The 22,125-nt window shown below is 43.8% G+C and overlaps 2 protein-coding genes across 5 annotated transcripts in view; one reads left to right on the top strand and one right to left on the bottom strand.

The window, feature by feature from the left end:
* The window catches only part of tmem255a (transmembrane protein 255A), a 56,583-nt gene extending 44,804 nt beyond the window's left edge, over nt 1-11,779 (top strand). The window contains exon 9 of the mRNA XM_078412160.1: nt 2,187-11,779. Within this exon, the coding sequence (XP_078268286.1) occupies nt 2,187-2,339 (153 nt within the window). The 3' untranslated portion in view covers nt 2,340-11,779. The remainder of the gene's footprint in view (nt 1-2,186) is intronic.
* Nucleotides 11,102-22,125, bottom strand: part of zbtb33 (zinc finger and BTB domain containing 33) — a 55,289-nt gene continuing 44,265 nt past the window's right edge. For all 4 annotated transcript variants that reach the window (XM_078412152.1, XM_078412154.1, XM_078412156.1 and 1 more), the window contains exons 3-5: nt 20,130-20,289; nt 19,806-19,982; nt 11,102-15,212 (exon numbers count right to left, since the gene is read on the bottom strand). In XM_078412152.1, coding sequence (XP_078268278.1) covers nt 13,360-15,212; nt 19,806-19,982; nt 20,130-20,190 — 2,091 coding nt within the window. In that variant the 5' untranslated portion in view covers nt 20,191-20,289 and the 3' untranslated portion in view covers nt 11,102-13,359. The remainder of the gene's footprint in view (nt 15,213-19,805; nt 19,983-20,129; nt 20,290-22,125) is intronic.

The following is a 22,125-nucleotide window of genomic DNA, read 5'->3' on the forward strand; positions in this document are numbered from 1 at the left end:
GAAGAGATTAGGAATTGCAGATGCTGGTTTACTCAAAAGGACAGAAAGTGCTGGAGGAACTCAGCGGGTCAGGTGGCATCTCTGGAGAACATGGATAGGTGTTCCTTCCCCTCCACTTTCTCCAGCCCCCTCCCCCTCCCCTGTGCCTTACCTGGACCCATACCTATTGCGCCCCTCCCCCTGCTCCTACAATCCTTCCTCTGGCTTCACAATTTGCAATTCTTCAATCCTTCTGTCTCCCACCAACCTCTGGCCTCTGTCCAACCATTTCCCTATCAAAACCCCCTGTGGCAGGTGTCCACCTCTCACCTGCCATGCGTTGTCCTGCTGCCCTCCCCTCCCCCTCCCCACAATCGGTCTAAAAAACTATCCCTACCTGAAACGTCACCCACCCATGTTCTCCAGAGATGCTGCCTGACCCATTGAGTTACTCCAGCACTTAAATGTTGATATCAGCTGTTGTGCAGTACCAAGGGAGCAGTGCTTCATTGGAGACCAGTGGGATATGGAAGTGAAGCCCTGTCTACACTCTTGGGTCAATCATAAACAATCTCTGTGCTATTTTCAATGGTTCAATGGTTTCTTTATTGTCACGTATCCAACGCCGTATCCTGGGTATATCCCGGCAAGACAGAGTGTCCAACGCCGAGATTCTGTCTGGCGCTGGCCTTCCCAGTACGTACACTCTACTCAGGTAGCGCAGGCTGCGGTGGCTGGGCCATGTCCACTGCATGGAGGATGGCTTTATGCCAAAGACATCCTCTATGGAGAGCTGACATCTGGGAGGAGAACCATCGGCCGCCCCCAGCTACGTTACAAGGATGTCTGCAAGAGAGATTTGAAGGCGCTCAACATCGATGTGGAGTCCTGGGAGAGCCTTGCAGCTGACAGCACGAGGTGGAGAGGTACCCTGAACCAACATCTCAAAACGGGGGAAGAGAAACTGATGAACGCAGCGGCAGACAAGCGGGCACGCAGAAAGGAGCGCAGCAACTTCAACAGACCAGAGACCGCACACAAATGTGACCTTTGCGACAGAGACTGTCACTCCCGCATTGGGCTCTTCAACCACAAGCGACGCTGCTCTAGCCGAGGTGTGGAGCAAGCAGCCAACTAGGATGCATCACCCATGGTCAGCCATGACCGAGGGGGCCTAAGAATGGTTTCTTTATTGTCATGTGTACCAGATACAGTGAAATACATTTTTTGCATGCAGCTCAGCAAGACTATCCCAGTTTGTAACCACAATCACCCCGGTCAGTACAGTATGCACAGAACGGCCCACTGAGTCCATACACAAGAGGTGCCATTGTGGCAATAGTTTACAGTTCCGGACGCAGCTGGTCACAACAAATTTGAATAAATACAAGGTGTTATTGCCAGTGTCCTGGCCACCTTTATCCACAATTCAATGTTACCAAAAGAGTGAGTTTATACTGGACGGGGCAAGTAGATGAGGAGAAGAATTTAGACACAAGAGTTCAAAGAGAAACTGGCATTGTGCCCCTAACTAAATTGCAGCTGAGCTGCTGTTTAGACACATAAAATTCCAATGGACCAATATTTTCTTGCCATTAATGGTGGCAATTTGCAGAAGTCAGTGGACAGAAATGCCTAGGCTTCCAGGAAGAGCAAGGGTGGAGATTCGCCTGGGAGTGTTGTGGATCTTTCAAAACGTGGGGTCAGTTGTTAAGGTAATCAGGCCCTTAGTAGTGGAAGCCTCGAGCTGTGGGATTTCAAAGCCGCAGAAGTTCCGATCGGCCATCTCACCTGGCCTAGGCGCCACATTTTCAGGGGGGACTTCCGGCAGGGATTTCGAGCATAATATTGTCCAGATTTAAGGAGGTGCCGAAAGATCAGTGGTGGACCTGTACATTAAATGCCCATGTTTCATCAAAATTCTAATAATCGAACAATCCTAGTTTGCATGACATGCCAATATTTAATGATAAATCTCATGCAAACAAAATATAATGCTGGTTTGCAAAAAAGAAGTCACAAAGTGCTGGAGTAACTCAACGAGTCAGGCCCCTTTGCAAAGGTCCCAATCCAAACCACCACCTACCCTAATTTCCATGGATGCTGCCTGACCCGCTGAGTTACTCCAGCGCTTTGTGCCTTGTTTTAAGATCATACCTAGGTGGGTTGACGTATTTTAAATCTATTCTTTTTTTCCTCTAAAACAGCATCCCAGTATATTCTCAGCTTCAACGCCGTCAGATGACTCGCAGTCGATCTCACAGTCTGCCTCAAGCTTTATGTGGCCACCAAATACCCCTCCTCGCTATTCCCCGGCGTACTATCCACCCGATGAGAAGCCACCACCTTACACGCCATAGACATGTCATTCCTGCCACGTTCAACACAGATGCGGCCCAGCTGAAGACCTCTCTGATGAGATCAGCGGCCTCATGGATCACTTTGTGATCACCGTATGCTCCCTCTCATCGTCCGATCTCGCCGCCACGAGTTTCAAGAGAGGAACTTACCTGTACAGACAACAGCAAACCATCAGCATATCATCCTGCAACTTATTGTATTACTGTAGGGTATGTTAATCTTTATTTGTTGAAAAATAATTCACTTATTACCCAAGATTACAGTGAATAGTGAAAAAGATACTACCATTTTGGAAAATTCAAATACATTGGAGGTAACATTTCACCATTACCTAAATGGATGAAGACAGACAGTCTAGGTGTGGAATGACCCACCTATTTTCTTATGTTGCTAATTTATCTATGGCATCCAAATACATACAAATATATACTTTATAGTTGATATTCTATTTTTAGTTTCATGGTATTCACTTGTATTTTGATGGGGGGGTTTTATCCATCGGAGTCCCTATTTTTTCACTAATCTGCATTGCTCTTTACAAAGATAAAGTGAACATTCTTGGTGTCGAGTACAGGGCTGCTGTTATCAGGTAGATATGCACAAACGCAAGCTTATTTTCATTTCAAGTATTCTTGGTGCACCAGATCGATGATGTACTGAAATATTCTTCAATTATCTTTCTTTGTAGCCACAAGTGGACCTGGGCAGATTATGCTTGCTTATTGTTCTGTGCTGAATCGGGTGCGGTCTCTCTCTGGGCATTGCAGACAATCTGAGCACCCTTGTGTCAAGCAGAGAAAAATCATCCAAGTTTCCATTTCACTTGAATGTTGCTGAACCCCTGGTGGGAGGATAGTAAATGAAAAGGGGGACGAGGCTTGGCTTTTTCATGGTTCATAGGAGAAATGGTCCTAATGGTTTCAGAAAGGAACAAAAATAGTTCTGATTAGGAATTCAGAAAGTTTAATTTCCATTTCACTACTAATTAATAGCTAATTTCTCTAACAACAGTTCGTGTGTGGTGCAATAACATGACAAAAACAAAAACTACAGATGCTTCCAAAAAATATTATCAGACAAAATTAGGGCAATGCGAGCGCTAATTAGGGCAGATAGCTGCAAACTTGGTCAGAGATGGGTTTTTAGTAGCCTTTTAAAGGAGGGAAAGAGAGATAGAGGGGTGGAGATACTTAACTTAGTTCCTTGGCAACTGAAGACAATAGTGGAATTGAGCAGTATAAGAAAATAACTGCAGATGCTGGTACAAATCGATTTATTCACAAAATGCTGGAGTAACTCAGCAGGTCAGGCAGCATCTCGGGAGAGAAGGAATGGGTGACGTTTCGGGTCGAGACCCTTCTTCAGACTGATGTCGGGGCAGTGGAATTGAGCAAGTGGCTAAGATTGGAGGAATTCAGAGAAGCGGGGGGGGGGGGGTGGGGACGTTCTAAGTCTGGAGAAGGATACAGAGTTAGGGAGGCTGGAGTCATAGTGGGATCTTAAATGAAAGAAGAGTTTTTAAAATTGAGATGTTGCTGAACCAAGAGAGTGCAGAGCATTGTGTATAGAAGTGGGGAGGTCATGCTGCAGTTATATAAGATGTTTGATGAGACTACGTATTGTGTTCAGTTTTGGTCAGCATGTTGTAGGAAAAATATTGTCAAGCTGAAAAGTGTGCAGGGGAGATTTACGAAGATGTTGCCAGGACTCGAGGGCCTGAGATATAGGGAGAGGGTGAGCAGACTAGGACTTTACTCCTTGGAAAGCAGGAGGATAAAGAGTGATCTTATGGAGGTGTACAAAATCAAGAGAGGAATAGATCGAGTAGACGTACGGAATATTTGCCCAGAGTAGGGGAATCGAAAACCAGAGGTCAGAGGTTTAAGGTGAGGGAGGAAAGATTTAATAGGAACCTGAGGGTTAACTTTTTTTTACACAAAGTGTGGTGGATGTATGGAACGAGCTGCCGGGGGAGGTAGTTGAGGCAGGTACTATAACGTTTAAGAAGCATAGGTACATGGATAGGATAGGTTTAGAGCTAGATAGGAGAGGTTTAGAGGGATATGAGCCAAACACAGGCAGGTGGGACTAGTGTAGAAGGGGCATGTTGGTCGGATGGGCAAATTTGGCCGAAGGCCAGTTTCTTACCCCTGCATGACTCTATGACTATATCACCAAGTACAGATGTGAGGAGCAGCTAGGACACAATGGGAGTTTGGACCCCATTTCCAGAAAGAGATCATATATCTGCCTGGTGCTTCCACACTGCTTGAATCTTCTGTGGAATAATTTGAGGACTACCAAGAGTATATTCTTTTTTTTTTGACGACAGCTGTACATTATATACAGGACCCTGCCTACTTTATGCGTTGATGGCCCAAAATAGTCTGTTTGCTTGAGACACAGAACGTTCCATGAAAATTCTTCTAATAATGATGGTAATTTGGAAAACTCGTCTTTCTGTGGAGGTGTTGATGAAGGTGGGGGGGAAACTACATAAACATTATCATACTTTTTTCACGCAGTTAAATCATGCCATTAAATTGTGTTTGTGCAGTGTTTTACTTCAGTAACGACCACTTTTGTTTCACTACCCATCCCCTGGTGCACTGCACGTCATTGGTCCAGTCCAAGGATGTGATGGGCTTGGTTCTCAGGGTCTGCTGCAGAAGTCAGTAAGTTTGGGACTGGGCGGGCACACTGCAGGTCCTGGCAGTGGCGGAGTGTGAAGCCAGAGAACCACAGACCAGAGGAGAGTGGGACAATCGAGCCCATTCCAGAATGGGTGGTTTCTGCAAGACCACAATTTTGGCAGGACATCCATTGCACATAAAACTAACAAATGCTTTGGAGTGAAGATAGACACAAAGTGCCGGTGCAAATCAGCGGGTCAGGCAGCATCTCTGGAGAAAAGGAATAGGTGATGTTTCGGGTCGAGACTCTTCTTCAGTCTGGGAGGGGGGGAAGGAAACTAGAGGTATGAAAAGGTTGAGAACAAATCAGAGCCGGCACTGATGACCAGTACACTCCAAACAGACAACACCTGAGGTCAGGGTCGAATCTGGGTCTCCGGCTCTGTGAGGCAACAGCTGTACTGGCTGCGTTGCTGTGCTACCCCATTGTGGTTATTAATTTATTTGAATTTGTTTATTATATATTATCTATGTGCCGTTGTGTTTACAGGGCTGTTTGCTGCTGTAAGTACATTTTAATTGTTCCCTTGTCAGTACATTTGATTAAACAGTCTTGGGTCTTGATGTAGGAGGCATGATCAGGTTACACAAGGATAGGTGGCGTTGTGGATGTGGCGAACTATAGGCTTCACTTCACCACAGCCTTGCAGACTGATATCAGTGTTGGTGAAAGTGAGCTGATAAATGGCAGATGGCCCTCAATCCAAATGAAGGTGAAGTGGTACAAGTTGGGAGCATGAATCCTTGGACATAAACTGTGAATGGTAGGTTCTTAGGGAAGCACTTTTGAACAGAGGGACCTTGGAGTATAAATCCAGAGATACTTTATGTGGCGGTCCAGGTAGATAACATGGCTAGGAGGCCATATGGATACTGACTCTCATTAGTTGGGGCATTAAATACAATAGCAGGGAGGTTATGCTCTAACTTGATAAAATGTTGATTAGGCCTCAACTGGAGTAGTGCGGTTTGCAAAGGATGTCATAGATCGGCTACAGAGAGTGCAGGCAAGATTCCCCAGGGTGTTGCCTGGATAGAGTGTTTCAGTTATGAGGGAAGACTAGAGAAGCTAGATGTTCTTAGAGGTTAGGGCAGTTCAGTGGCGCAACGGTAGTGTTGCTGCCTTACAGCACCAGAGACCCGGGTTCCATCCACACTGCATGTTTTGTCTGCATGAAGTTTGTACGTTCTCCCCGTGACTGCGTGGGTTTTCTCCAGGTGCTCCGGTTTCCTCCCACACTCCAAAGACGTACAGGTTTGTAGGTTAATTGGCTTCGGTAAAATTCTAAATTGTTCCCAGTGTGTTGGATAGTGCTAGTGTGTACAGGGTGATCCCGGGTCAGCGCGGACTTGGAGTGGGCAGAAGGGCCTGTTTCCACGCTATATCTCTAAACTCTAAAGTTAAGAGGGGATATGATTGAGCTATATAATATTGAGGGGGAAATGAATCTTTCTCCCATATCACAATTAGATAAAACACGAGGTTGTAGATGTAGGATAAAGGGGAAGGAGTTCAGAGAGGAGACCCCTTTGACCCAGAGCGAAGCAAGTACCTGGAATGCACAGACAGAGGGAGAGTTGAAGCAGGGTCTCTGGTTGTATTTAAGAAGTCTCCAGATGAGCAAGCACATGAATCACATAAGCAGAGAAGGATATGGGCCATTGTGCATGGAGATGGTTTAGTGTGGATGGGTCAACGTGGATGTGGTGGGCCGAATGGCCTGTTTCCATGCTGTATGTCAATATGATGTTAAAATGACAGCAACCTCAGGATTCTCACAAATGCCCAATTTAACATGGAAACCCTGGATCCTATCTGCCTCCCACTCATCTTCCTCAAGATGCCCTGCTTTGTAGTTTTCTCCTCCACGATCATGGGAAATCAATGAATAGGTGCCAATTTCAGGTATTTACGAATGAGTCTTGCCATAAAATATCTTGAAAATGTCTGCCCTCTTATTCCTGATTGGTATTTCGAAAGACACTATTCAGTAGCAGTGGGATGGCTGCTACCATAGGGTGCAGCCTGTTCTCAACTGCAGATGATGACCTGGGCAAAGGGAAAAACTAGGAACTGCAGATTCGGGAATCTTGAGCAAAACACAAAGTGCTGGAGTAACTCAGCAGGTCAGGCAACATCTCTGGACGACATGGATTGGTGATGTTTCGGGTTGGGACCCTTCCTCATTCTGGTCGGTGGGGACTCAGTGGGTCAAAGGGCTTGTTTCCATGGTGTACCTCTAAACTACTGAGGTAAGGATCCTGACCCAAAATGTTGCTTGTCCATGTCCTCCAGATATGCTGCCTGACCTGATGATTATCTGGACAGTTACACTTTGTTGTTCATAATCTGTGAATTAGCAAGTGAATACTAATCATAATTATCATGTGTTAAACTCTCTGCATTTGTGTTGATTATAAATTGAAATATCATTGTGCTGTCAATTACAAAGTAATGAAAGCGGGCTCTTCAGCCCACCGAGTCCATGCTGACTGGGGACCACCCGGTCACATTAGTTCTATGTTATCCCACTTTCTCACTCACTCCCTACACACGGGACAATTTACAGATGAACATTAGAAACCCGGATGTCTTTGGGATGTGGGGAGGAAACCGGAGCACCCAAAGGAAACCCCCACAGTCACAGGGAGAACGTGCAAACTCCGCGCAGACAGCACCCGAGGTCAGGATTGAACCCGGGTCTCTGGCATTGTGAGGCAGCAGCTCTACTGCTGCGCCACAGTGCTGCCCAGTTCATTACTTAATAAATCTGGTTTAACATCTAGTATCAGTCAACTCACTGAATTATCAAAAAAAATTGATTTATTTTAGGAAAATAAATCGGTTGGCTTTATCCAGTCAGATCCGGAGCCAGCACTTCTTTAAAATGGCACAGCAAGCCCAAACATGATGACCATGCCATAGCCTTGCCCGTGATGGCCACATCCCAGCACCAGAGTCCCGAGTTGATCCTGACTACCGGTGCTGTCTGTACGGAGTTTGCATGTTCTCCCTGTGACTGCATGGGATTTCCGGAACGCGGTACTGATTGTGGATGATCAGCCATGATCACATTGAATAGCGGTGCTGGCTCGAAGGGCCGAATAGCCTACCCCTGCACCTATTTTCTATGTTTCACATTCCAAAGATGTGTAGATTCACTGGGGGAAGTCACTGTGACCATGCCTGCTACATGGGTGGTATCTCCATTGCTCCTCACTGCAAGTCAGAAGAGTTGCACGTACAAAGAGCCAGGCTCAATTATATTGGGTTGGAACGCCATGTGTATTACTGCAAAGAATGATGATGGCCTTCCAATGTAAACGTGATAAACTTGAGCAATTCTGTTTAACTAAGACGTGGTGCCATTATAAGGTGCCAACAAACCAGATACGGAATGGGTAGATTTCCCTTTTACTGATATTTCTGGTGAAAATCTAATTATGCGAAAGTAACTTGCTATACTGTTCCCAAGCCTTGGAAACCCACTGTGCTGTGCAAATGAATAGCCTTCAAGCTTGGTGAGCTGATCTGGCACCATCCACATCTACAGACTTCCAGACAATGGAAGCTATGTTCCAAGTCCAATTCAGTTTCCAAGGAGTGGTGGAAATAAACTTTTACAATCTCTTTAAATAGGAGGCTGTTCTCTTGACAGAACAGCAAGTATATTCTCTGAACTATTTAGTTAGATTTCACCCCAAAAAAACTCATTCATTCCCCTAATTTTCAGAGTTGAATTTGCATCCAGGCCAGAAACGTAAAGTCCCTGTGAAAGAATGGGCCTTTTTTTGTGCTTGGTTGAACTGGGATATAAATTTGGATCATGTGGCCGCTCGATTTATCTCCATATGTGAGAGGAATCCAGAATGGGATCACTGAGTCGGCATCTTTCAACCTGTAGCAGATGCCTGGTACAGGTTGTCAGCTTCTCAGAAGTATATTGGATACCAGGGGTCACCGCTGCCTGGTATAATGTATTTTTACCCTGGAATTGAAGCTTCGCCTTCAATCACTCTTTTCCTCAATCAGCCAAATGGTGCATAGACACTGATGAACTTCACTATTGCTTCATCAACATCTGACTTCACTGAAAGGCGGCTCCCAGGATATGGGAAGTGGCCCACATTTCCCAAGATCTTGCCCTAATCTTGACGACGGAGGGTTCTGTTATATAGCAGGAGCCGGTCGGTACATGACCTGTGTTTTGCAAATGTTAAGTACGAGGCCCATCCTCTTGAATGTTTCAATGAACAAGTCTATGATGACCTGGAGCACAACCTCCAAATGTAGACACACTTGGGATTATATACCAGTTATGGATTTGAAGTGAATGAATGGCTGTCAATTTAATTAATTGAAATTATTTTTTTATGGCCAATTAAACTAAATTAAGCTAATTTAAAATTGCTTACATAACAGACAGCAGCACCTGGCCTTAAATCCCTTTATTTAAAAAATAATCATTTCAATCAACTATCTATTGATTCTGCAGAACTGAGGGGTTTGTTTGATTCTTGCTGCAAACTGAGCTGTATGTTCTCTTTCCTGGCAGCTATTCAATACAAGCATCCAAAGTACTTAACTGAAAAGGTAAGGAATTACAAAGTCCAACGTAGGATTAGACCATGGAAAAAAAGGCATTTCGACCCACCGAGTCCACGCTGTCCATCGATCACACATTCACACTAGTTCAATGTTATGCCACTTTCTCATCCACTCCCTGCACACGAGTGGCAATTTACAAAGGCCAATTAATCTACAAACGTGCACGGCTTTAGGATGTGTAGGGAAACCAGAGCACTTAGAGGAAAGCCACGTGGTCACAGGGAGACCTCGCTAACTCCACACAGACAGCTCGAGAGGTCAGGATCAAACTCAGGTGTCTAGTGCTGCACCACTGTGCTGCTGGATTTGGACTGTTCTACAAGAGTTTGGTTTAGTTTATTGTCACGTGTATCAGGTACAGTGAAAAGCTTTTGTTGTGTGCTAACCAGTCAACAGAAAGACTATGCATGATTACAATGGAGCTATCCAGTGTAGATATATGATGAAGGGAATAACGTTTAGTGCAAGATAAAGTCCAGTACAGTCCAATTAAAGATAGTCCGAGGGTCTCCAGTGAGGTAGATAGTATCTCTCTGGTTGTGGATAGATAGCTCTCTGGTTGTGGATAGGATGATTCAGTTGCCTGATAACAGCTGGGAAGAAACTGTCGATGAACCTGGAGGTGTGCGTTTTCGCATTTCTGTATTTCTTGTTTGATGGGAGAGGGGAGAAGAGGGAGTGACCGGGGTGAGACTCGCCCTTGATTATACTGGTGGCCTTGCCAAGGCAACGTGCAGTGTAAATGAAATCAATGGAAGGGAGACACAAAAAGCTGGAGTAACTCAGCAGGACAGGCAGCATGTTATTTCAGTTTTTTGTGTCTATCTTCGGTTTAAACCAGCATCTGCAGTTCCTTCTTACATAATGTTTGTGTTTGTTGAGGTTGGCTTGTCCGATGGACTGGGCTGTGTCCACAATTCTCTGCAAATTCTTGGGTCTTGGGTGGAGCTGTTGTATGAAGGTGATGCATCCCGATAAAATGTTGTCTACGGTGCAACTGTCGAAGTCAGTGAGAGTTGGGGATATGCTGAACTTCCTAAGCCTTAGGGTACATTTTCACCTCAGATAGGTTTCTTAATCTTGAAGACCTCTATGAATCACCCATCTGCATTATTCTTTCTGAAGAAAAGGTTCTAGCCTATTCAGCATCTTTTGGTACTTATCACCTTGAGTTCTAGTACCATCCTTGTGAATCTCGATTGCACCTTCTCCTCTTGACACCGCCTAAATAGGGTTTGGAAGTATGTTGTCAGCTATGCTTACACACTAAGAAATACCATTTAGTAAAGAAATGCAGGGGGTTAGCCAATACCCATGAGTTTGTATTCCAACCGTTTTCTGTCAAAGCACAAAATTTGTGCATTCACCTTCATAACATTAGTCGCAATGAAAGATAAAAGACATTCTGTAAAGTTATTCATTTGCTTTGACAGACCAAACAAAATGCAGGTACAAGTCAAACTGTTCTGGAAATTTTATTTTTCTCATCAAAAAAAGAGCAAACACAATAAATAAACTTACATTCTACGGCTCCAAATGAAAGAAAATAGAAAAGTGACAACAATAACCTATACTAAGGAAGAAGCTTTGTTACAACTATATTTACATTATTAGTAGTTTTATTATTTTCACTGGTATAAAAGCATTAACCTTGCTTGCACAATAGGAAGTATCATTTAGACCAACATCTGAGCTCATTCAAAAGAATTACTTTAACGTAAATGTAAGACGATTTTCTATTCTGCAGTTTTGTTCTAGTCTATCTATGCATGCAAAACTGTTACAAACAAAATGATAGGCTATTCATTTTACAAGGTTTATTACTTTTCTACATTTCTGAAAATTTACGGGATCACGGTTTATTTGCATTTTAAAAAGAGAAGCAATTTATGTACAATATTGACCCACACAGTGCAGGATTTTCAAAAAGGGAAATAATTTTGCTGATAGCTTTTTTTTGCTAAATGGGTACTGAATAGCTGTTGGCCTCCAAATGCATGTTCAATATGGTAAACCAACAGTATGTAATGTGGGAGCTTTGGAGAATTTCAAGAAAACAACATATTTTTGCTTATAACAGTTCAAAACTAAGTATTGAGAGATATGGGCCAATGACATGCATTTGCAACTGTGATATTATGACCATTAAAATATTCTAAATTGCTTATTCAGGATTTTCTTTTTAACTTTTAAAAGGAGTTCAGGTGAAATTGCATCAGAAAAATCCAGCATCCATCACTGTTAATAAAACATTTCAATCCTGATTCTTCTGCAGAGAATATCCAAAAAATCAGCAAAACAATGATTAGAGCTACAAAACGTTAAATTAAGCCCTAAGCCATACATGAAAATTGTGTTATTACACTCTGCAAATAGAAGCTAGATTTTGTTTAAAGTACAAACACTGCCAACTTCACAGTAGAATAAAAACAATCAGAGAATAATACTTGTAAAATTTGGCAGACAAAATAGTACATGCATATTTTAGATATTGCGAATATTGTAGATAATTGTTCAGTTTTTGAACTGTTGGATGTATAAGCTTTCATCCCAAAGTACTGCATGAGCATCTAGTTTAATAAAAAGAATCAACAGAACATAAATCTAAATAATGGCCGGTAAGGAATCTGCTTTAGGATCATGTTGTCCAAAATAATCCACATTACACGATGGACCACGCAGCTCCTTAGGGGTTACATCAATGTTTCCTAACCCAACCTTTTCCATTATTCATTCCATATTTATTAATATAGTTTAATCAGGCACATTTTTAATTCAAACGATACATTATTACTGTCAAACTGTGAAAGAGTGATTGATGTTGCAAGGACAAAGAATGGAAGACAGGCTTTCTGAGTTAAACTATAGTTGTCTGATGAGGATGTGGACCTATTATCGTCACCTTGTGCCTTTCCTTAGTGTTGGTAGCAGAAGAACAGCCCCATCCTGCACTTACACCAATTTGGGTCATTTATTTTCGCCTATTCATCACCAGCAACAAACGCTGGAATTAGTTTTGCTCCTTCTTTGCAGCTTTCTTCATTAATAGTGCTGGAGATAGCACAGTACACTCTGGTGATCTTCTACACATCTTGTTTAAAAATGCTAGGAAGTCACTTTAGGAAGAAGGACTTAGTGATTAGTTAATCGAGTAAAACACTGAAATAGTGATCCACAATGTGTCGGAAGATGATTTACTAGAATAGATTCAACAGCAGCCTATTACCTCAGCTGTACAATGTAAAATCAAAAGTGCTAGCACATAACATTTCTATAAATTCAGTTTCTGGTCAGAAATATGTAAAAATAAACATCTGGGTAATGGCTGCTGGACCAGTAAGGATGAAACTAATTGAAAACTCTTTCAGAATGATGTATATTGCATAAGAATGTCCATTGATTCCGGGCTACTTCTGACAAAATGTCAGCATATAATCTGCATTTTTGTTCAAAGCCACAGCTACATTCCACTTCACAGCTCTTGATGCATTCTACAGTGATATCAATACGTTTGACAGAAATGCTATTTCTTCAACAAAAAAAACACTAAGTTACCCACACAATGGTCCAGCCACTGAATAATTTGTTTGCCTGAAGCACAAATGCTTAACTAGTCAGTTAGTACAATACTATGACCAATGGTTGGCTGTCAGCAGTTCACCAGGTATCAGAGTCCATGTGTTCACTACGTTCAGTTCCAGCATAGTCTGAATGACTTCAAGCCATTTCTCTGAAGGATTCTGGTATAACAAACTCTAATTCGGAATTGCCATCTAAGGAATTGTACCTGTAAACTGGGGTTCCTTCCTGAGGAAAAATATCATCCCAGGTGGAAGGCTTGCCGCCCCCAATGGTCTCGGGGGTGTGCTGTGGAGTTCCTTCACTGTCATTTCCAACATGATACAATATACCGTCTTCATTAATCTCAGCCATTGCGCCCGATGCATTTCCAGTTAGGAACGCATACTGTCTGATCTGTAAGCTTTTGCACGGCAGCAAGCGATAAAGCTTTGAGTCAGAAACAGTCTCGTCTTCAGCTGTGCTCTTTCCAGTCTTCTTGCTGTGGGCTGTCCTAATGTGTGATGCCATCACCTGGTAATTGATGAAGGTCTCGCCACAGGTCAAGCACTGGTATCGCCGCTCGCCAGTGTGGAGAATTTCGTGCTTCGTACGATACTCTGCCAGGGGAAACACTTTCTCACAGTAATGGCAAGGATATTTCTTCTCCCAGGAGTGAACATTGAAGTGCCTTCTCAAGCTAGTCAGGCATGCATAAGATCGCCTACAAACAGTACAAACATAAAATACTCGTCCATCTACAATTAACTCATAATGATCTTGTTCCCTTTTCATTCGTTTTGCATCTGGAAAGAACTCTTCATTGATGTACATAGGTCTTGAATTGTTTGCATGATCACCAGAATTTTCAGGCATCGTTGGAATGCTTGAGTGGCCTCCATCTTCGGATACCTTGACTCCGATCAGAAGCAAGTTCTTGTCAGCAGACCCTGGCTCCTTGTTCTGCTTGGGTTCACGGTTGGTAAGGTCATCTTTGTTCGGCACCACAATGTGATACGTGTTAGGATTTGTGTCGATATTTGCATAGACTCTGCAACCTTTAGACAATGTGTCAATGCCAGTCATTTTATCTACAGTTACAAGTTGTTTGCCATCTTGAAGATACTTCACATTTACGGCGTTTGTGCTTTGCTGGTTACTTGCAGTATTCTGCCCACTTTCTGTGCCTCCATCGGGGATATTGACTTTAAAATCCCCAACATTCAAGGATGTCTCTGGCGCCAGGGTACTTTGTATTGTTTGAACTCCTAAATTGTCAGAACTCACTGGTATATTAGGAACAATAATACTTGTTTGCATTGAACTCATGCTAGCTACACTGGAAGGTTTTTTAGGTGGTGAAATTTCACTGCAGAAAATAACATCATCATTATCATCTGAGTCTTCACCACTGGCTGAGTCCTTACCATTACCATTTGCGCCCCTAAACTCTGCACTAGACAGGGAGAAGGCATCAGTTATTCGTGGTCCCAGACCTCCTTCTTCAACGTGAACAATCAAGCATTGAGGTTGCACTGCTAACTCAGCATCAACCTTCTGCGTGGCCTCACCCCTGGAGTTTATCACAGAGGCAGCACTGTTGACATTTGGTGCCAATCCTTTTAACTTTGAAAGCGATTCCCCTATGTCAGCAAGGAATTTTAGCCCCAGGGCCTGTCCAGAATGAATCAACTCACTTACAAGTTCAGCATTCACACGGACCAACTTGGAGGTGTAGATAAAATTCAGAACCTCTGCAAATACCTCTGCTCTGACGAAGTTCAGTTCAAGGACTTGTCCGTTTACATTGCTAGTGCCATCGAGACTGAAAAGGTGATGGAAGTAGCTGCTAGCAGATGACAAGACATTCTTATGTGCTCGAAATTTGCGATCCTCCACAATTATTGTAATATCACAGAACAGTCCTTGGGCCCGTTGCTCATTAAGAGACTTCAACAATGTTCCCGAGTGATGAATGTCTGTTGCACTAATCAGTTTTTTGATCTCCATAACTATATCAAAAACAAAGATAATATTTCCAATCAAAATGAGTTGGCTGACAAATTTACTTCAAACATTGTACAATTTTAACAGTAACAGTAACTTGTCAGAGATTCACAGTAAACATTGGGCAGCCTTTCCTGCTGTACTCCCATATAAAACTGTTATTCATTTTACTTTCTTTTAATTGTCTAAAAATAATAAGAATCGATGCAGTATAATATACAGAATGAGATGGTGCTTTTTGGACTGTGAACTACAGTACAAAGATTTTAGTACAGGAATATAATCCCACGGGAATACACCAGGATCCAACTGTACAACAATCCCATACTGCGATATATTTTGACAATTACATCCAAGGTATTTTCTCTGATTATCTTGAGGTTAAAAAACTAATTTAAAATGTTTCACTTCAGGATGAATGTTCTCCCTATCATAGCCGCCATTCCAGTGACACGTCTGCATTTAGTTTTAACCTCTTAATATTCACCCACTGCCAAAACACTGCTGCTCCACTGAAACTCCACAGAGTCTCCGAAGGTCTGAGAGAGACTGAGAACACAGACCTTTGAGGAAACAGCCAAGATGGGGATTTCTGTTAAACTCCTTGGGGTAAATATTTGTCCTCAATCACTACATGCTGAATGCAAAATGGAACTGAATGTCAAAAAGGAAGTATAACCTTGAGCCATTACTTACATCCATATTTAGCACAGTCGAGGACAAATTTCTACCATTTTAAGTCATAATTCATTTTCCATTTATCAAAAAATGGTAGCATTAAATTTCTGCAGGATCTCCTAACCTCACCCTCACCATGGTTTCTCTCATATCTTCAACCAAATTTTTGACAAGAGATCAGAAATATACCATGGACGTTTTACCCCAATTAACTGTGGTGCAAAATGTGCAGATCGTGCTGAAGAAAACAGTTAAAGAATGCTTGTTAGATAATTAATAACCGATTATCCTTTGGCACTGATGGTAAGTGAGAGAACCTATAAATGAAATAATGTTATGCAAAATTAATTGTAATGTACATTTCATCCTCTTTGGCACTTAAATAGTTCTCCAGATTTCTGTAACTATCAACTGCTGCTTTCCAATTTGAACAGTTGTTTCACTCTGCCTTTGGCTGCCAGTTTATTTAATCACAGCTCCATTTTTACTTTTGGCTTCGACCTCCACAGAGCACTACTGTTATTACCTGGTGTAGTTCTTACTACTTTTTCCCATTTTCTTTTTTTTTCTAAACACTCTGTCTCCTCTCTTGCCTGCGTGTTTCCAGTGTTTCTGTCTTCTCTCAGGGCTGTCCATTTGTTTGGGTTTGGTGACAGTGTGATTAAGTGAAGCTAAGGGGCTGTGAGGGATATTCTATGGATGCAAAAAAAAACCTCAGCATCTGGGCGAGTTCTTAGCCTGAGAAGAAACAGACTGAGGGACATGCAGCATAAGTAGCTCATGGTGTAATAGAGAGAAGGGATCATCACAAGTAGTTTGGTAAAGAGTAGATATGCTGAGGTTGGGCAACGTTTGATAAATGACATTTACTGCAATTGCCGGATTCTGGCAGAACTGAGGGGACGGAGAAAGTACAACTGAGCCAGCAATTCTTTGAAAGAGGTTTGGAGCAACTGGACGGAGTGCATGAAAATTGTGGATGGTTGTGGGATCAGTGAGGCCCTGCAAGACCATGGCAAATAATGGGGTTTAAAGCGTTTCAGTGTTACACAGCAATTAGCTTTACCTCCTATTTCCCTGACTGTAAATCACTGCCACTGCACTTAAACCTCCCGGCAGTCCCTAAACATTGGGAAAGAGACTCACAACATTGAGCTGCCAATTTCTCACATACATCTCACGTACTCCTTAAAGCAGTGTGATTCTGTGCAGAAAAGGTTATCCTAATCACTTGCACATATAGGGAACTTTAATTGCAAACTTCCAAGTGCATGGTGCACGAAGAGATGGAGCACCCTGAGCATGCACATGTTAGTTATATCAATCCACATGTAGTGTCCAATTGTCTCCCTGGGGAAGGTCAGTAGTATTCAGTGTGGACCACGCACATGGATGAAGCTCTTTAGCAGTCGGGATACAGTGCATTCAGAAAGTATTCAGAACCCTTCACTTTTTCCACATTTTACTCAGTACTTTGTTGGGGCACCTTTGGCAGCGATTACAGCCTCAAGTCTTCTTGGATATGACGCTACAAGCTTGGCACACCTGTATTTGGGTAATTTCTCCCATTCTTCTCTGCAGATCCTCTCAAGCTCTGTCAGGTTGGATGGGGAGCCTCGCTCGATGCACAGCTATTTTCAGGTCCCTCCAGAGATGTTCGATCGGGTTCAAGTCCAGGCTCTGGCTGGGCCACTCAAGGACATTCACAGACTTGTCACGAAGCTACTCCTGCATTGCCTTGGCTGTGTGCTTAGGATCGTTGTTCTGTTAGAAAGTTAACCTCCGCCCCAGTCTGAGGTCCAGAACGCTCCGGAGCAGTTTTTCACCAAGGATCTCTCTGTACTTTGCTTTGTTCATCTTTCCTTCGATCCTGATTAGTCTCCCAGTTCCTGCCGCTGATAATTATCCCCACAGCATGATGCTGCCACCACCATGCTTCACCGTAGGTATGGTATTGCCCAGGTGATGAGCAGTGCCTGGTTTCCTCCAGACGTGATGCTTGGCATTCAGGCCAAGAATTCAATCTTGGTTTCATCAGACCAGAGAATCTTGTTTCTCATGGTCTGAAAGTCCTTAAAGTGCCTTTTGGCAAACTCCAAGCGGGCTGTCATGTGCCTTTTACAGAGGAGTGGCTTCCGTCTGGCCACTCTACCATAAAGGCCTGATTGGTGGAGTGCTGCAGATATAGTTGTCCTTCTGGAAAGTTCTCCCATCTTCACAGAGGAACTCTGGAGCTCTGTCAGAGTGACCATCGGGTTCTTGGTCACCCCCTGACCAAGGCCCTTCTCCCCCGATTGCTCAGTTTGGCCGGGCGGCCAGCTTTTTGCTCTGACATGCACTGTCAACTGTGGGACCTTATATAGGCAGGTGTGTGCCTTTCCAAATCATGTTCAATCATTTTAATTTACCACTGATAGACTGCAATCAAGTTGTAGAAACATATCAAGGATAATCAATGGAAACAGGATGAACATAAGCTCAATTTTGAGTGTCATAGCAAAGGGTCTGAATACTTATGCAAATGTGAAATTTCAGTTATTTCTTTTTAATTACTTTGCAAAAATTTCTAAACACCTGTTTTTGCTTTTTTATTGTGGGGTATTGTGTATAGATTGATGATTAAAAAAATGAATTTAATCCATTTTAAAATAAGGCTGTAACATAGCAAAATGTGGAAAAATTGAAGGGGTCTGAATACTTTCTGAATGCACTGTACATCCTGCATCTGTGCTCGTTACATGAATTATCCATCACTTTTACAGGATCAAATTGTCAGGTTTTTTTCCAAAGGCCTAAAGACTTCAGGTACAGGTGGCACAGGGTCAATAGACAATAGACAATAGGTGCAGGAGGAGGCCATTTGGCCCTTCGAGCCAGCACCGCCATTCAATGTGATCATGGCAGATCATTCTCAATCAGTACCCCGTTCCTGCCTTCTCCCCATACCCCCTGACTCCGCTATCCTTAAGAGCTCTATCTAGCTCTCTCGTGAATGCATTCAGAGAATTGGACTCCACTGCCTTCTGAGGCAGAGAATTCCACAGATTCACATCTCCGGAATGTAGGCATCTCCGGAATCTGGATTTGTCAGAATTATGAGCTGCCTCAAGGTTCAGAGAATGATAAACGGTTCATATATGGCACTAGGATTCCATGCATGTACCTGGTGCTCATCATGAATTGCAAGGTTATCACAGTGTGAATGTCCAGCTGGTATGTGACCATCAAAAGAAAATACTGATAGTCAATGCCATTTATCAGGAAATCCCATCCTCATACATTCCATCTTTTGGTTTAGTTTAATATGCCGTGAAAGCAGTCCCACCGAGTCCACATCGACCAGCGATCCCCGTATACTTTCATCATCCTACACACTAAGGACGATTTACAATTTTTACCAAAGCCAATTAACCTACAAACCTTTACGTCTTTGAAGTGTGGGAGGAAACCAGAGCACCTGGATAAAAACCCACGGGGAGAACGTACAACTCTGTACAGACAGCTGCCACAGTCCAGATCGAACCCAGGTGTCTGGCGCTGTAAGGCAGCAACTCTACCGCTGTGCCACCATGCTGCCCCTACCATAAAGCCCAGCCATATTTCATAGAAATCATGGTTCTTGGGGGTCAAGGATTATCCCCTCTATCCTTGGCTTGTCACATCAGTGCAGGAGTTCTGGAGAATGCAACTACATGGTGGCACCAGGAGGTTAGAGACGTGTGCATTGAGGTCTCCAACATGAGACCCCCTGTTCTGATCACTCAGGGACAAACTGCTTAAATTCTCCAAAGAGGCCTCAACTTTATTTTCTTGGATAGATTCGGAGTATTGAGTCACACACACCAAAACAGGCCCTTGGGCCCACCATGCCTGTGCCGAGCATCGCATCCCCCCCCGCCATGGCTGCTGTCCACACGTGCCTGGTGATTCACGACGTGTAGATCTCGCCTCTAAACTGTCCTCCAGAGTCCGCGAGATGCCAGGATCTGAGCTGGTGGATGGGAGTGACAAATGCAGTGATGATGCATCCTCCTCTTCCTCCTCTGACTCCTGCAACTCAGCAGCTTGGGCGAAGGCAGGCGGCATGTCCTGTGTGTCTGAAATGAGAAAGGCTCAAGAGTACAGTCATGGTCAGGGAATGGGACAGGCGAGGGGATACCATCCAAACCATTTGTGTGAGATCGGATGGTAAACGGAGGGAGATGGAGTTGAGGCGCGGGGGGAAGAATCGGATGTGAGCATACCATCATTATTAATGATCTCCAGTCCATCGGTGGCCATTGGATGTGGGGCATCTGAGCGCATAATCGCCAGCACTCTCTCTTCCAACTGCCTGAGCCTCTGGGCACAGCCAGGGGCTTCTCCAGACTGCTTCCGCTGCTGGCAGTTGCGCGCAATCTTCCCCTGCAAGAGAGAGGGAAGAGTATTAATGAGTGGGCTTCAATGCGCTTGCATGAAATGGCTGCCATAGTTGAATGGTTAGGTGAGTGTGAGATGAGAGGTGTGTGTGTGGATGTTGGGTAGTGGTGAGTATGGAACTGTAGCAGTGCATTTGATGGCTCGTAAGGGATTTGTTGCTGTCTGCACTGTACTTGACCACACGTGTGAGGTCATTAAACTTTTTGCAGCATTGGGACCAGGTCCTTGGGGCATGGCTCTGAGCAATGACTTTTCTGACCACTTCCTCCCACTGGTACTTCATCTCTGTCCGGAAGGGCTTCCCGGGTCCCCTAGTGTATAGGATCTTCCTCCGATTTTCCACCTCTTCCACTAAGACGTCGAGGTCTGCATCCATGAGGCGGGGCGCACGCTGCCTTGCCAGGGCTGCCATTCTTCTGTGCAGTGGCTCCCAGGGTCCACAGTGACTTCCAACAGTGGTTGGATTTAGTAATCACCTCCCCTTTAAGAGGTGCAGGCATGACATCGGTTTCAGCAAGTGCGCAGCGGTTCACGACATTATCCCATGCTTAACTCACGCTAAGGGATAAGCAATGCGATTGGTCATGCATGAAGCGTGTGCATGAAGACCATGCGCATTGGCGCCAGGCCAACCTGGTGACCGTCTGTCACCCTGCACCATTCTGGCATGTTTCCAGGGACAACACAATTTCTGACCCATCTGCTTTTGAGGAAATAACCAAAACAGAAATATTTGTTAACCTGCTCTTTTAAAAATTAAAACCTAAAGACTGACATCTGCGATTTAAAACATGGAGAAATAAGTTCCTTCGGGGGCCCCTCAATTTCCCCTCATGCCTTCAGCAGAAACAGCTGCTTACACGGTTCCTACAGAGCTTCTTGTCAGTGATGGCAGAACATCAGGAGAGGGCCCATAGAAATGTTATCCCATGAATGTCCTGGCGGGGAGGTTTGCTAGCACTGTTGGGGAGGGTTTAAACTAATTAGGCAGGGGGTTGGGATACAGCATGGAGCTAGTATAGGGGGTGAGGAGAAGGAAAATATAGAGGAAAAAACTGGTCAGATTGGGAGGCAGAACAAGAATGCCCCAGCACAATGGGGTAGGGCAAGTCTGAACGGCATTTATTTTAATGCAAGGAGTATTGGAAGCAAGAGGAATGAATTGAAGGTGTTACTGAACACATGGGAGTACGACATTGTTGCCATTACGGAAACATGGTTGAAGGAAGGGCAGGACTGGCAGCTCAATATTCCAGGATATAGAATCTTCAGGAGAGACAGAGAGCAGGAAAAAAGGGGAGGGGGTGTTGCAGTATTAATCAAAGAATCTATTTCTGCTGTAAGAAGGGATGACATATTAGCATGTTCCTCAAATGAGGCTATTTGGGTGGAATTGAGAAATAGAAAAGGGGCATGCACCTTACTGGGTGTATACTACAGACCCTCAAACAGTCAGAGGGAAATAGAAGAACATATTTGTAGGCAAATCTCGGGGGGGTGTGAAAACAACGGGGTAGTAATAGTAGGGGATTTCAACTTCCCGAATATTGATTGGGATAGCCAAAGTGTCAAGGTCCCAGAGGGTGCAGAGTTCCTAAGGGTCATCCAGGAGGGCTTTTTGAGCCAATATGTTGAAAGTCCAACAAGGGAGGGGGCGGTATTGGACTTAATCTTGGGAAATGAGGCCGGACAGGTGGCTGAAGTGTCAGTAGCAGAGCACTTTGGTGACAGTGATCACAATTCAGTGATATTTAAGGTGGTAATGGAAAAGGATAAAGAGGGACCAGAGGGAAAATTTCTAAATTAGGGCAAGGCCGATTT

Source organism: Rhinoraja longicauda, chromosome 15 (assembly GCF_053455715.1).
Source record: "Rhinoraja longicauda isolate Sanriku21f chromosome 15, sRhiLon1.1, whole genome shotgun sequence".
NCBI lineage: Eukaryota > Metazoa > Chordata > Chondrichthyes > Rajiformes > Arhynchobatidae > Rhinoraja > Rhinoraja longicauda.